Consider the following 14,982-nt stretch of genomic DNA (forward strand, 5'->3'; position numbering starts at 1 on the left):
ATAAGATTGCACCAATGTAACAGAGTAGGGAATATGAGGAAAATGAGACTGAACAGTGGTAACTGAGGACATAATCTTGGTCACTTGATCTTTGTTACTGGTGGTGGGTGAGCCATAAAGAACCCATCTTGGGACTCAGATCCTAGGCTAAGATTGCCACTTGTTATCTTTGCACATTTGATTTGGAGTCAGCAAGGAGCAGTAAGTGTGGAACCCCATAATGCCGTTTTTACAAAGTAACTTATCACAGTAGAACTGCATGAAGTGTCAGATCTTTGGCTGGTGTCAACCACCGAAATCAATGAAGTTACTGCTGTTTGCATCATCAGCGGATCTGGCCCTTATGCAGGGCTGGCTCCAGACCCCAGCGCGCCAAGCGTGCGCTTGGGGCGGCATTTTGCCGGCAGGGCAGCAGCCGGCTCCGGCGGACCTTCCGCAGGCATGACTGCGGAAGCTCCCCCGGAGCCGCGGGACCAGCGACCGCCAGAGCGCGCCCCGCAGCGCGCCGCCCTGCTTGGGGTGGCGGGATTCCTAGAGCCGCCCCTGCCCTTATGTACATTAGATGTGATTAAAATAGTCCATTTTTCTATAAGGTCTATTTACCTCTTCACAAAGATAGATGTCACCTTTTGTTCTCATACGTCTGACTCTCAGATTTTAACTGGGATGGAATAAATACTTTATGCCGTACATCTGCTTCCCGGTAATTTATTTCAGAGTTCTCCTGGAAAAGTTCTGCTGTTACACACTTTGCAAAAGAAACAGGGAAACACTGACTAGGTAAGGAGAAGAAAGGGAAAACAAGAATTTCATACGGTGGCTGTGTTCCTGCCTTTTCTCCCTTCTCAGATCATTTTAAGTATTTCAAAAGAACAGGTTAAGTTGCTTATTCATTGGAGTAGATCACTAACTTTTGTCTTGCCATTGACTGATCTTCCAATTGCTAAACGATTCTGATGTTTTAGCGTTTCAGCTCATTGTTTATTTCCCCCCATGAGCATATTTTAAAAGTCTAGTTTTGCTGAACAACAGATTGATTTCACCATACGTACGTTTGCTACTATTGTAGTGTGACTTTGTTTTTAAATATTTCTTTTGGTACAGCCGTAAACTTCTAGAACTAAGAAGATCATTTCAAAATGAAGCAACCGATAACGTCATTGATGTCTGTGATAAGTGCATGCTTTATTCACAGTATTTTGTCTGTACTTGGGTATGGTGACCAATTCTCATTTATGTAATAAACTGTTTTCTGCAAAGGTGGCTGCTTTCTTTAATCACATGAAAACAATGTACTTAAAAATTTGAAGCACATTATAGAAAAGAACCCAATGCACTCACAAGCCTTTCAGGTATGGATATCAACACAGCTGTGAAATTCTTGTGAGCCTTGTAAAACATTCTGAGAAGTGGCATACAAACAAGCCCACCAAAGACTAGTTCTTACCCTGCCCTGTATAACTTCATTGACTTCACAGCGGCTCTGGTTCGGGAAAGCATTAGGTACATGCTTAAGCCCATCCCTATTCAGGAAAGTGCTTAAACATGTGCTTTAGTCACAGTGACTTCAATGGGATTGGAACCCATGCTTCTAGGATGCTTTCCTGAATCTGGGCCTGAGGTTGGAGTCGGTGAAGATGGGGGTATATTTTGGCTCCAAGTGTCCCATTTTGCTTTTAGAACTTCCATTACCAGGACTGTTCCTCTCACAAGAGAGCAACGTTCTCAATTGAAATGGGGTTTTCCAAGCCCAAGGCAGTGTCTGTGTTTTGTCCAACTAGCCAGCGTGGTGACATGCCTTCCTAATGGCTAATCTGTGCATGTGCGTGTATGTGTGTGAGCAATTTTAAAAGTTCTTTAGGTAGTCAACAGAAATTACTTAAGGAAGGGGTTTGACTTAAATCTAGAACAGAAATAGACTCAGATCCAAGGCTGTAAATCTAGCATGACATGTAAGACAAATCTGAGTAGGGTGACCAGATGTCCCAATTTTATAGGGACAGTCCCGTTTTTTGGGTCTCTTTCTTATATAGGCTCCTATTACCTCCCCACCCCCTGTCCCGATTTTTCACATTTGCTTTCCGGTCACCCTAAATCTGAGTCACAAACTCTATTATTTTAACAATGCCAATAAAGCAAAATATCCCAAATTAAAAGCTGCAAGAGAAGCCCCCAAAGCAGCTGCTTGTATGATGACAGCAGTGTTGAAGGAAGAGATTATCCGTCAATCTCAAGTGCTTACAATAGGGGCATGACAAAAAGATAGAAATAAAACAACCGATGATAACTGTTAACTAAGCAAAGGCAGCATGTTCCGGGTTTGCTTGGGGAGAATAGGGCAGGCAAATGTGAGAGGATTAAGCGGGGGGGGGGCCAGGGGACGAGCCAGTGAGCTGTTTTCTCCGTTTGTCTCGGCTTTGGATTCCCATAAATTGACAGACTCGGCTAAATGGGGAACCATGTTGCTGAGCAGTAGCCGTTTGTGAGGTCATTGTGGTGCTCCTCTGTCCAAGCCCATGAAATCTCTTCTGAATGTCTGGTGATCTTGGGACGCATTGAAGAACTGGTTAAAAGTTAGTTAGTTTTAATGCTGGTTAGCTTTAAAGCCTCTGCAGTGACTCCAGCAGTAGGCAGAAAGGGGGACCAGGGGCAATTTATATCAGATCTCCATACTCAGAACATCTCTGCTTCTGTAAACAGTAGAATGGGTGCAGGTTCCCTCCTCTCCCATTATGCACTTGGCTAACCATCCCTGGGACAGGCCAGCGTGATCTGCAGCCATTGTACATGGCCTTCTGGGACTTAGACATGCCATGAAGCTGTGTAAATGCTGATCAGGACTGGGCCTTAAATGTTTCTTGCCGGTATTTATTCCTCAAACTGATCTTGTAAGCTTTGCTGTATCTCTCAGCTGTGCAACTAACCCATATCCCTGTCATGCTTTTACTGAAATTTCATAATCCAGATATTGTTTACAAATGACATGTTAATTGATGTAGAAGTAGCTCAGGGATATTATGGCACAATGCCTATTCAGATGTGTTTTAAGAGACAAGCGCTCACACATTAGTGAACTAGGGTTTGAAATTAGTTTATAATTTATTCCAAAAACAAGTGGAACTTGGCGGCTGTCCCTGGAAAGACGTGAGATATCTCTTTAGAATAAGCCAGCGTTTGTCTGTGTTCTAACGGTAGGTTTTGGCAATGAGAGTCATCTTGCAGCAGTTTGGGAGAATACTTTGAAAAAAGAATGAGATAGAGCTATGAAGTTACTTCCTTTTTTATGTAAACACTCTGTTTGTAGATCCAAATTCTGGTAGGTACCTAATGGAAAATCTGCAGGTCGGAGTGGAAATGTGGGGCAGAAACTGACCATCGCTATCCCTCCAAAACCTATGGAGAAACCACCCCGAAGTCCCTTCGTGAGAAGAGCAAAGACTGAAATGGTGGTAGCTCGAGGTTAGAATTGTAGATGGGGCTTTGTAACTCACCTTAGCTCTACTTGTGCTTGTTCATTAAGCGCTCTTGTTTTGGCATAGACTTCTCGCCTTCTCTTCCATACAAAACAACTCGTAAGACATATGGTATTGAGGAAGATTCTGTGATACTCAGCATTTGGAAGGAGATTCCGGAATGTAGTAAGCATGGCGCTCTAGTCAAAGAGCACTTTTGGAAGCATCACTCAATGCTGGGTTGTGTTCGGGGAGCTGCATGTGTCTGCTCTCCAAGAGAGAATAATGGAAAGTGTGTCCTTGTTTGTTTTGATAGGGTTGCCCTGGACAGTAATTTCAGATTACAGGATCAACTACCACTCTTGCTCTGTGCACAGAGCTTCCTTTTATGTCAGGGAGCCGTGTGCATGCTGATCAGTGAGTGGCTCACAGTAACTTGCAGGCCTCCTTTTGGAGGAAAACTACATCTTTTGGAAGTAGGCATGATGCTGAGATATTAAAACAAATCATGTTTTCAGCCTCTCCATCTTGATGTGTCTCATTAACCCGCCTTGCAAACTTCTACGTCCTTGCTCACCTTAAACACAAAAGATATAACCCCTGTCTCAAGGATAGTGCAGAGAGTATAGAGCTTTCGGACCCATAGGGAAACTTAAAGTTCTGGTATACGGTAAACACACTACAGTCCTTGTTGGACAGACGTGGAGCATGTACATATTTTTGACAGGGAGGAAATAATATAACTAGTTTTTTTTGATCATCTTAATTGTAGAAGGCTAGTGAGCAGATTTTGCACTGGGTAAATTTTCGCTATGATTTTGCAACGTGCTTTAAAAAACATTGACATTGCGGGAGCGCCCTAGAGAGAGTCAAACAAAAACGAAAAGGGAACATTTTCCAATGAGCCTGTCACTTGCCTGTACCATTGCAACTCAGGCTCCACGCTCCTATCCATGCATGAAGCTATCCTTCATGTGCGCTACAATGTGTCCATACATAATTTTAAACAGTTAGAACTTGACTCTGCTGCAGACTGATGAATAGGCATGAGATATTTTTGCAAGTGCATAAATACTCTGACGTTAATGGGATTTTGGGATGATAAAAACAAGGAGGATTTGGCACACACTACACAGACAAAAAATGCAAATGACACTGTCTCCTGGCAGCCTTGGGCATCTCTGATTTAGGCCCCGTTCTAAAAAGCACTTAAGCATGTGCTTAATTGTAATGACTTTGTTGGGATTTAAGCATGTGCTTAAAGTTAAAAACATGCTTAAGTGTCTTGGGGCTTGATCCAAAGCCATGGAAATCAATGGAAATCCAGACGGCAACCTGCCTTCCTCGTTACCATCTTATTACTTCAGCTTCGTTTTGTTAAAAATAATCTCTTCTGTGTATACCTGAGCTACCCTTGGTGATCCTGGTAACTATCAATTTGTGAATCAGCTAGTTTGGTTCTCAAGTTTTAGTAACAACGTAAGCTGAGTTAGATGGTCTCTTCAATCGAAAGAAAAAGGCAGGGGAGAGCAGGGAGTTGTGTGTAGAATAAAAGAGTTAAGAGGATTTTATTTGACATGAGTAACATCTTACAAGTATATTGAGTGTTTCAGCCAAAGTATTGCAAAACAGCTGTCTTTTTGTTCTGAGCTTGTTCAGTGCCGAGCTCTTAGTTGCTACTGCAATACAAATAAATAGTAATAAAATATTAGAGACGAGCCTGAACCAAACCTCAATGTCTTGAACACCCTGGAACTTTGGAAAAGTTTGGGCCCAGGGCTTAACCACCAGTACTTAACCACCTGTCAGATTATATCCTGTACCTCAGAAACGTCTGCCTTCTGCTGGGACTCAAGGAAGCTGCATCGGTGATGCTGTCTCCCAAAAATGTAGTCCACAATTTTCAAATGTGTGTGTCTAAAATTAGGCTCCTATGTGGATTTTTTAAAAAGCATCTACGGCTATTAGGAGCACAAGTCCCACTGATTTTAAGTGACAGCGGTGCTCCTAAATCCCTTGGGCACTTTTGAAACTCTTTCCCCCCCAGATCCTATATTTAGGCTCATAACCAGAAGTGGCCTGGTTTTCAAAAGGACTGGGTGGTTGCTGCTCTCAGTGATAGCCCTTGGGCCAGCTGGCAGTGTGACAGAATCCTAGAAATGTAGGGCTGGCAGGCACCTCGAGGGGTTATCAAGTCCAGCCGGAGGATGCCTTCACAGCAGGCACTCCGGGAAAGCAGAGGGGGGCAGGTGGCTTGTACAGAAATTTGGCACAAAGTGGATACTGTTGATTAGGTGTCCTCAGCAATTGCTTCAGGCAAGTAGAAGGCATCAAATACAGGGAAAGGGCTTGCCTGTGGGTTGCCAGAAGCAGGGGGCACAAAGTACCGAGGGACCTTTGCCTACTGTCGTCACTGGAAGGTGAGCTAACACGATGGGGGACTCATCCAAGAGGACCCACCGGAAGAGTGCACCGGTGATGCCTGCAGTTCCCTTCCGTGCTTGTCCAGAGACGTGCTCAATGCAGCTGAGGAGAGGGGCTGCAGAGGGGGCTGGGGCTGCTCTGACAGCTGCTCTAATTTGCATTGATAGTGCAATCGGGTGAGAGATGCCCCAGGCATGCTCTCCACAGCAGCAGCTGGGATGGCATAGGAGCTACCACTGTGACACTACTCAGGAATGGCCTTGTACTGGGAGGGAAGGATCTAGAAGCTGGATCTCCTGACTATAGGGAGCAGCGCAGAGCAGCGCCAACATGCCAGGGCATCAAGTCCCAGATCTGCACCAGTTAGAAACAAACCAGTGTGGACAGTATCAAGCCTTGCTTGGAGATGAGCCAATCATAGCAGTTCTGGCAGTGCTTGTGCAGCATTAGGAAGGCCTCGGTGTGTGAACGCAGAGGGTTTACAAGGCGAGCAGGTATCTCCTCAACGGGCAGTGGCCACAGCTTAGTTCAGTATTGCAGGCAGACTTTCAAAGAGAAGAGTGCTAGCTACCCATAACATTTCCCGCAGTAGCCTGGATTTTCTTTAGCTATCTCCTATTCAGTTACATACCAGGGCCAGCCCACCTCAGCTTGTGATATCGCAAGCCAGGATGGCCAATGCTCCTGGCTATTGCCAAATGTTCTTCTGCAGAAATGTCACATGCAATAGTGAGAAAGTAACTAGGCAGCCAAACCTTGCAAAAATTTGATTGCAAACAGAGGAACATGGGAACGTCATGCCTTCTGAATTGTTTGCTGTGAACATTTTTGTGGATAGTGAATCCTATGCTGCCTGAAAATTGCCTTTCCAATCGAAAGGAGAATACTCAGCTGTCTTCAGAAGTCCTTTGTATGTTTATTTAATAGTTGTAGTATATAGAAAGAGGGTAGTATCCCTTTTAATAGTTGGTAAGCTCTTTGGGGGCACTTACCATGCTCTCTGTGTTCTAGAAGCTGCTAGAAACCAAGCCGAAAAACAGCATGTATATGTAGGCAGGCCTTGCATGCTGTTTATAGTCAGTAAACACAGTGATTTGTTCCCGCGTGGTTCCGTCATATGCTGTGCAAGAGTAAAAGTCACAGGAGTCTTACCCATAAAAACCCTCCAAACGCTCATTGATTGTATAAAGGGTTTGAGGCTGGCTTGTCAGTTTTTAAGATCTTTCTAAGGGTACGTCTACATTGCAATAAAAGCCCCGTGGCGGTGAGTCTCAGAGCCCAGCTGGTCAATTAACGCGGGTGCCAGGGCTAAAAATAGCAGCGTAGACATCCAGGCTCAGGCTGGAGGCCTGGTGTGAGGAGGGCTCGAGCAACACAGCTCTTTTTAGCCCGCTAAGCATGAGTCAATTGACCCAGGCACCGAGACTCACCGGCACGGGGCTTTTACTGCAGTGCAGACATTCCCCAAGGTGGCTGCAGACACTGCATATTTTGCATTGCCTAACGGCTGGGGCTTACCATTGACTTGAACGGGAGTGGGGGTCGCACGGGAGTGGGGGTCGAACGGGAGTGGAGTGGGGGTTGCACGGGAGTGGGGGTGCTTTTGAAGTGCATGAAGAGTGTTATAAGGTCTAGTCCTGGTCCCAACAGCATCCAAGCCAGATGCTTAGATGGAGCCTGTGGGTTGGAGGGGGGACGACACTTTTACCTCCCTGCATAAAGCTGACATGGCCCCCAGCCCAACTACACACCATTCCCAGGCGTGGAGCCACAGTGCAGTTGCCATCTACAGTCATCAGGCACTGGGAAACGATGGCGGGGAGGCACCAAGTCTGGGAATGGCTGGGTCATTAAACTAATTGAATCTATTTCCCCATGTTAAGTTCTCCTCACACCTTCTATGGGTCATCTCGATTATCACTTCAAAGGTTTGTTTTTCTCCTGCTGATGATAGCTCATCTCAGTTGATTGGCCTCTTCCAGCTGGCATGGCTACTTCCACCTTTTCATGTTCTCTCTATGTATAAATATCTTCTGTCTGTGTGTTCCATTCTATGCATCTGAAGAAGTGGGCTGTAGCCCATGAAAGCTTATGCTCAAATAAATTTGTTAGTCTCTAAGGTGCCACAAGGACTCCTGATCTTTTTACTGAGCATCCAGCGTCCCTTTAGGGCAGTGGTTTTCAAACGTATGTACTGGGGACCCCTTTCACACAGCAAGCCTCTGAGTGCAACCCCCCCCCCCTTATAAATTAAAAACACTTTTTAATATATTTAACACCATTATAAACCCTGGATGCAAAGCGGGGTTTGGGGTGGAGGCTGGCAGCTTGCGACCCCCCATGTAATAACCTCGCGACCCCCCCCCGAGGAGTCCTGACCCCCCAGTTTGAGAACCCCCTGCTTTAGGGCCAGGAGCCTTCCTGGCTGACTTATAGGTGGGGAGAAAATGCGTGGGGCATTGTGGAAGCAGAGCTGAGAGCCCTCAGGCTGCCCGCTGAGAACTGGAGGGGAAAGCCCTTCGTGACACCCCCTCCCCACCATATGACACTCTCATTATTTAAGGAGGCTCCTCTTCCTCTCTCCTCCCACGCTGCTGGCGAGCTGCAGTGATCACCAGAACCCTAGAGCTGCAAAAAGCAACAGAGAGTCCTGTGGCCCCTTATACACTAACAAAGAACCCAGAACCCTAGAGCTGCAGTAACTTCTGCACCCTCTGTGGCTGCAATGTTAGGGGCAGGGGACCTGGGGAGGTATATAGGGCTGCTTCTGAGGGGAGCCCCTTTCCACAAGTTCTCACATTGCTGGGATGTGGCTCCCCTCCCCTTCATCTGCCACCCCGGCTGGCAGTCCGCAGAGCAGCCAACTGGGTGCACAGATGAGTTAAGCAGCCTGTTGGGGCTTACATGGCCTGGGCTGCCACATAAACAGGCTTCAGGCCCATAAAAAGTACACTTAAATATAGTGGAAGTAATAAAAGTATAGTGGTATCATAAAAATGTATTACTCTCTCATAAGAGAGAGTAAGGGCCTGAATATCCGCAATAGGGTCCTTCATCAATCCACTCCATTCAGTTCCCGCCTGTGCTGCTGAGGAGAATTTAAGAAACGAGCACTGTAAACCTGGCCTCACATCAGCTCACAGCTGCCTCTGTTGGCTCCACTACGTCTCTGGGCCTGATCCTGCACTAAGTGCAAAGCAGGTGAAAGCCCCTTGGTGGGAGAGATTGGGGAATTCCGACTGAGTAGCGTTTCACTCCCAGTTTGCACAGGTATGCCTGAGGGCAGTGCAGAATCAGGACCAATATGCAATGGAGCCTTTCTTTTTAACAGCTAAGGTAGTTCATTAAGGCAAACCCTTGATATTTCTCCCCACTGGTTTTTCCCCTCATTGCACCAGTCCTCCCGTCCCCCTCAGTAAAAGGTTCTGCATTGCTCCATCTGTATCATTTACTGTATTTAGCACAAAAAAAATTAACTCTGGGGCAACCTCAAGATGATCCCGTATTGATCTGATACTGGAAATACTATTCCACATTCTAGAGTTCCAATAAAAATGCTTTAATGGCTTCATGGGACTTCACCATTTCAGTGACTTCATTTCTCAATATTTCTACTCGGGCCCATGTAAACAATTCCGAGTTGCTTTAAACCTGAGTGACTAAAGAGTCCAAGAAGGTTACATTGTTTTTATCCCTCTCTTTGTTTGTTTTCTAGCATACTCGACTAAACTCAACAAATTTCCTGTCTTTAATTTCGATGATGACCTGAAGTACCTGTGTATCAGCGCTGTGAGCCCAAACACTACAAAGGCTACTCTGTATGCTCTGAACGTGTGGAGATACTGGTGCATGACAAAAGGTCTTAAAGACTACATGGACATCACTAAGGTAAGCACTGTTAAATCCCTGAGACCGCTCCTCTGGTCAAGACAAGCTGACCCACGAATGGGAGAGACACGGCTGGGTAAAGGTGAGGATTTAAACCTTCTCTATGCTCCCATGATCCCAGTATTAGCCAGGGACCAGCCCAGTCCCCAGAATAAGTCTTCGGTCTTCTTTCCCCGTGGGGCTGTCCCAGCAGCCAGGGACAAACTAGGCACAGGGGAGTTCTGGCCACACCCTGTTTTGCCCAGCCACGCCCCCTGCGCTGGCAGCCCAGAGATGGCAGGATATTCATGTCCTTGCCCTAAGAATACGCTTTTTATCTAAGGGGCCTTATTTCTCTCTAGGGGTAAAGCATTAAGGCCCCAGTCCAGCAAGCACTTAAGCATGCGCTTAACTTTAAGTCTGTAGTTCTACTTAGATGTTTCAAGTTAAGCATGTACTCTGCTAGAGTGGAGCCTAAGAATTTGTCTTGTCTGAAGTAATACAGAAAAAAATAATAATAACCCTGTAACAGTGATAAAAATCTACTCTATGGACAAAGCAGTAACAGGGACGTTTGATACCAGCACTCAGCACACAAGGGTGCAGAGTTGAGACATCTTTACAACTGATGCAATGGAGATCCTAGAAGCCGTGTGTATCAGGCAGCCTGCTGGTTAAGGGAAGGGTTTCCTGTGTTGTTGAGATTAATGACAGTGCATGCTGGGCATCTGAGGAATGTCACTCGAGTCCCAAGGATGTGATACAACATTAGAATGCCAAGGCCTGCGTGTCCCACTACGACCTGTAATGTCAGGAAGTATTTTTGTTTTCAGATTTGAAGGTGTCCATTTTAAGAAGGCTGTTGCCACTTGGGCTTGCATCTGTTTGCATAGTTTACAGATGTGTTTGTAATCCAGAAGCAGAAATGCGAGCGCTGAAATAAACCTATGCGGGCAGGTTAACAAAGTCTGATTGCAGGGCAAGTATGACATACAAATGGCCCAGATAAGTGCTTGTGATTACGGACAAAGGGTCCCTGAATGCTTCTTAATTCTCAGACTCTAGGAATCAAAGGCGATATTGTCATCCATCTCTCCTGTTATCGCAAGCATCTCATTATAACCAGCTTAATGCTTTCCTTTAATTATGAGATTTATAGAGGCTGAAAGTATATCTCGGTGAACAGGAGGAATGGAAAGTTTCCATGGATAGAGCTTAACAGGGAAAAGTACAGAATATAAGGCATGCACCAGACTATATTCATACTAGGTGAAATCCTGATCCTAGTGAAGTCAATGGCAAAACTCCCATTGACTTCAGTGGGGCCAGGATTTCACCCTCTGTTTCTTAAAAGGTGGGGATTGGTGTTCTGGTGTTGTAGTGGAAGGGGCCCCACCCTAAACATCGGAACGTGTCAGCTCTCTCACCTTACATTAATTCTGGTCCCCTAATACCAGTGGTGTCCTCATCTCTGCAAAGCAGTGTCCTAGCAGGGGAGTGCTAAGGACCTCAACTCTTCTATTCTAGGCTGCCTTTTTTGCTCCATACAGCTACATTTCCCATTCCTGTCAGTACAGCAGCCATATGCATTGCATTCTCCTTGTAGTTACGCAAGTATGCACCTTTCTTCCAAAACTGCAAGGTTACTACATTCTTTTTGGGAGCATGTTGCATCTTGCACCTTTCCTCTTTGCAGAGCGTGAAAAGAGCTGAAATTTGGGTCTCCCCACTTAGTAGCATCTTTCACTATCCACAAGCAGGCTGGCCTATGCCAGCGACAGAATAGAAATCGACCTGAACCACAACCCTGGATCTGAAAAGTGCTACACTTTGGAGAAATCTGAAACTGAAGTTCACTGCTGGTCAATGTCTGTCATGGGACAGGCCTAAGCCCTAGATGTGAACATCACTGCTGTTTGGGAAAATTTGGATCTAGATCCAAACTTGTCAGAATTTTATCCCATGCATGTAGTAACACTGACATTTGCATTTCTCTTGTTCCAGATTCCAGCCTCGAAGCTGAATGAACTCCTTGAGGACTTCTACATCACGGTGAAGAAAACGGATGGTTCGGACTTCCTAGCCACGTCTTTGCATGCTATCCGCCGAGGCCTGGACCGGATTCTGAAGAATGCTGGGGTGGGATTTTCCATTACCAGCAGCACCTTCACATCCTCCACCAAAAAGCTGAAGGAGAAACTCCGGGTGCTCAGTAAGGCTGGGATGTCTGGTGCTCGCTCTCGCAACATCGTCTATTTTTCCCTGTCTGACGAAGAAGAGATGTGGAGAACAGGATGCTTGAGTGATGAGAGTCCGGTAGCCCTGCTATCCACTGTGGTAAAATATAACAGCCAGTACCTCAACATGAGGACTTTGCAGGAGCATGCAGACTTAATGTACGGAGACATTGAATTACTCAAAGATTCACAAAACAGGCCCTTTTTTGCCCGAACGGACAGCGTGAAACGAGAACACAGGGTGAGCTCTAACAAAGTGTGTTATGGGCAGATATACCACGAGCACTCCAAAGGACACAAGCGGTGTCCCTACTGCCTCCTTTATAAGTACATGTACATCCACCGGCCCCCAACCCAGATGGAAGCGAAGTCTCCTTTCTATCTGACTGCACGGAAGGAGATTAGCGGCATGGGCAATGTGTGGTACGAGGAACAAAGGATGGGTCTCCGCTCCCTGAGGGGAGTCGTCCCAAAGCTGGCTAAAAAAGTCAAACTTGACCACTGTGAAAACTTCACTTTTGTTTCATTCACTCAGGCTTCCAGAAAGTTTGGCTCTCTGAACTCCTATCAACAAGTCTGACATCCATGTTCTAACACCACCCGTTTGTTCAGTCAGTTGTACATGATGAAGGGGGCATTGAACTAAAGGAGCTTATTTCAGTAGCCAGACCTCTATAAACAAGCAGAAAGATGGTGGCCTGCTGACAACTTGCTTTGATCCTTATCGAAGCGGCTGCTACTGAGAAAAATTGAGCTCTTTTCCAAATGTGTGTTAATTATATTCTATTATTGAGACTATATATTGCTGCATATACAAGAATGCTACAAGAGTGAGGAAATCAGTTAATTACAGTGCCTTTTAGCACAGGTTTTTCTCAACAACTACCACATTAAACTGGTCCAGAAATAAAATTCCCACCAGGGCAGTAGCTTTAGTCCATTGTGAAGAAAGTAAGTTGCTATTAAGTAATAATTTAAAAAGTGGAAAGAGCGAGAGATTAAATATTTCCTGGGGAAAAATTGCACTTGACACTTTTGTGTTTGGTTGATGGATAATCTACTTCTGAAAAGCAAGCAGCATCACTTGATGGAAGATCCTGCAGCTTTCTTCTGTCACAATGTTTGGAAAGCATGAACTTGGGTTACGGAAGCTCTCTGTAGTGGTTGTCACCTGCTTTCCATTGTCAACGGGGGCAATTTTATGAAGCCAGATTCATGTACACACATGCATTTGAGAACTATATTTCCTACGCAACGGATGACCTGTGCTATCATGGATTTTTCTCCTTAACAAGTATGGCTTGGATTAAGGGAGCTATTATCAAAGACTGGTAACTCTTGAAGCAGAAGTGCCTATGTTTTCTTTCATAGTTACCATACAAAGGTTATTTTCTTGTGAACCATTCTTAGATTTTCCCATCTGGGCGGTATATAATGAATATAGATATTTTTCCAATATACAGTAATTTACACTGGATCTGTAGATACTGCTAGAAGTAATTCCTGGATTTACCAAACAGACAAACAAACATGGTTACAGCATCCTCGAAGGACAGCTCTTTAAAACAATTTATAAAAGTTAAGTCCAAATGTTTCCAAAAGGCCAACTAGTGATTTTGGATGCCCCGCTTTTGAGACACCCTAAAGGGACCTGATTTCAGCATTGTCTGAAAGTCAGGTCCCTTTACAATGTCTCAAGTTTGCCACCCAAACACCGAGGCTCTCAAAATCACTTTTGTACAACCTTGGTCTAAACTCTTAGGGTTCAATCCAGCTGCCATTCAAGTCAATGGGAAGATCCCTATTGACTGAAATGGGAGATGTATCAAGCCCTTAAGTCACAAGAAGCTGTGTCATAGAAGACCTTGCCCCTGTTTTAGGGAAGTAGGAGTTTTACCATTCATTGTTCTAGTACAAATGACCTGGCTGTCATCTTCCAACATATCACAAAGTTGTGACATCATTATGGAATCTAGGGACACATCAAGCAAGTGACAGAATCATTTGTATACCAAGATTGTGCTACACCTTTAAATCATAGCTCAAGATCCATAGTTATGTGAATACAGATATATAGAAATAAAATCGGGCTTTATTTTTCGGAAGATTCACACACACATTGCTAGTATACTTCTAGCAAGAACTTGATTTCTAGTATCTATTTATTATCCATGAGTTCTAAAATATAATTTTACTTCTGTCTTTTAAATGTGTGTGCACAGCATTAAATGTTACTTTAGTTTTAAGAAAGTCATTCACTGGACTGGGAAAGACAGAGCAGCATTAGCAAGGGAAATATCCATCGTACGCTACCAACTAGACCCTACTGCAGGCTGTGTAACTTATTTTCCTCCTTCTGTTTGTTTCCTTACTAAGGACCTGATCCTGTGGGGTCTGAGTATCCTCCACTCCCCTTTGACTGCAGGGTGAGCTGAAGATGCTCATGCGTATACACGATCAGACTCCTAGTAAATGTAATGTGATAGCTGTGGAGTTAGGAACTTTGGTTAAGCTGTATTTCTTTCAGAGAACTGTACATTGTAGCTTGATGCATATTTCTGAGTATTGTTGGTGCTGATGTCTGAAAGAAAACATGCATTTCTCTAAACACTGTACCTCTTCTTGGTTTACATCGTTTTCCTTTATTTGACTGACTCTGGTAAAGGGAATATCCTGTTGAAGCAAGGTTTTGTCAGTTCTCTGAGGCTGCTCTTCATGTAGGAGACTGGCATGTAGGAGACTGTATGTGCAGTACACTGTAGCATCACAAAGGCATTATAGCAAATAACTGGACATTACTGAAAAAAAAAAGCAAAAGTTATATTTATATAGTATGGGTAGTTTTCCTTTTCTTTCGGCTCTCACATCTGCCTTGCACCTTTGTGCAGTCATTTGCACCTCTGCAAAGTCAGTGCAAAATGCTGACAGATTAGTAGCATATACTGGTTAGTACTATACCTCCGCCCAGATATAAATGGCAGCCCAAGAGGCAGGGCAGTGAA

The 14,982-nt window shown here is 44.8% G+C and overlaps 1 protein-coding gene across 1 annotated transcript in view; it reads left to right on the top strand.

Moving 5' to 3' along the window:
* The window catches only part of KIAA1958 (KIAA1958 ortholog), a 132,112-nt gene extending 117,465 nt beyond the window's left edge, over positions 1-14,647 (top strand). The window contains exons 2-3 of the mRNA XM_039545238.1: positions 9,592-9,764; positions 11,748-14,647. Coding sequence (XP_039401172.1) covers positions 9,592-9,764; positions 11,748-12,560 — 986 coding nt within the window. The 3' untranslated portion in view covers positions 12,561-14,647. The remainder of the gene's footprint in view (positions 1-9,591; positions 9,765-11,747) is intronic.
* Positions 14,648-14,982: the final 335 nt, after the last annotated feature.

Source organism: Mauremys reevesii, linkage group 6 (assembly GCF_016161935.1).
Source record: "Mauremys reevesii isolate NIE-2019 linkage group 6, ASM1616193v1, whole genome shotgun sequence".
NCBI lineage: Eukaryota > Metazoa > Chordata > Testudines > Geoemydidae > Mauremys > Mauremys reevesii.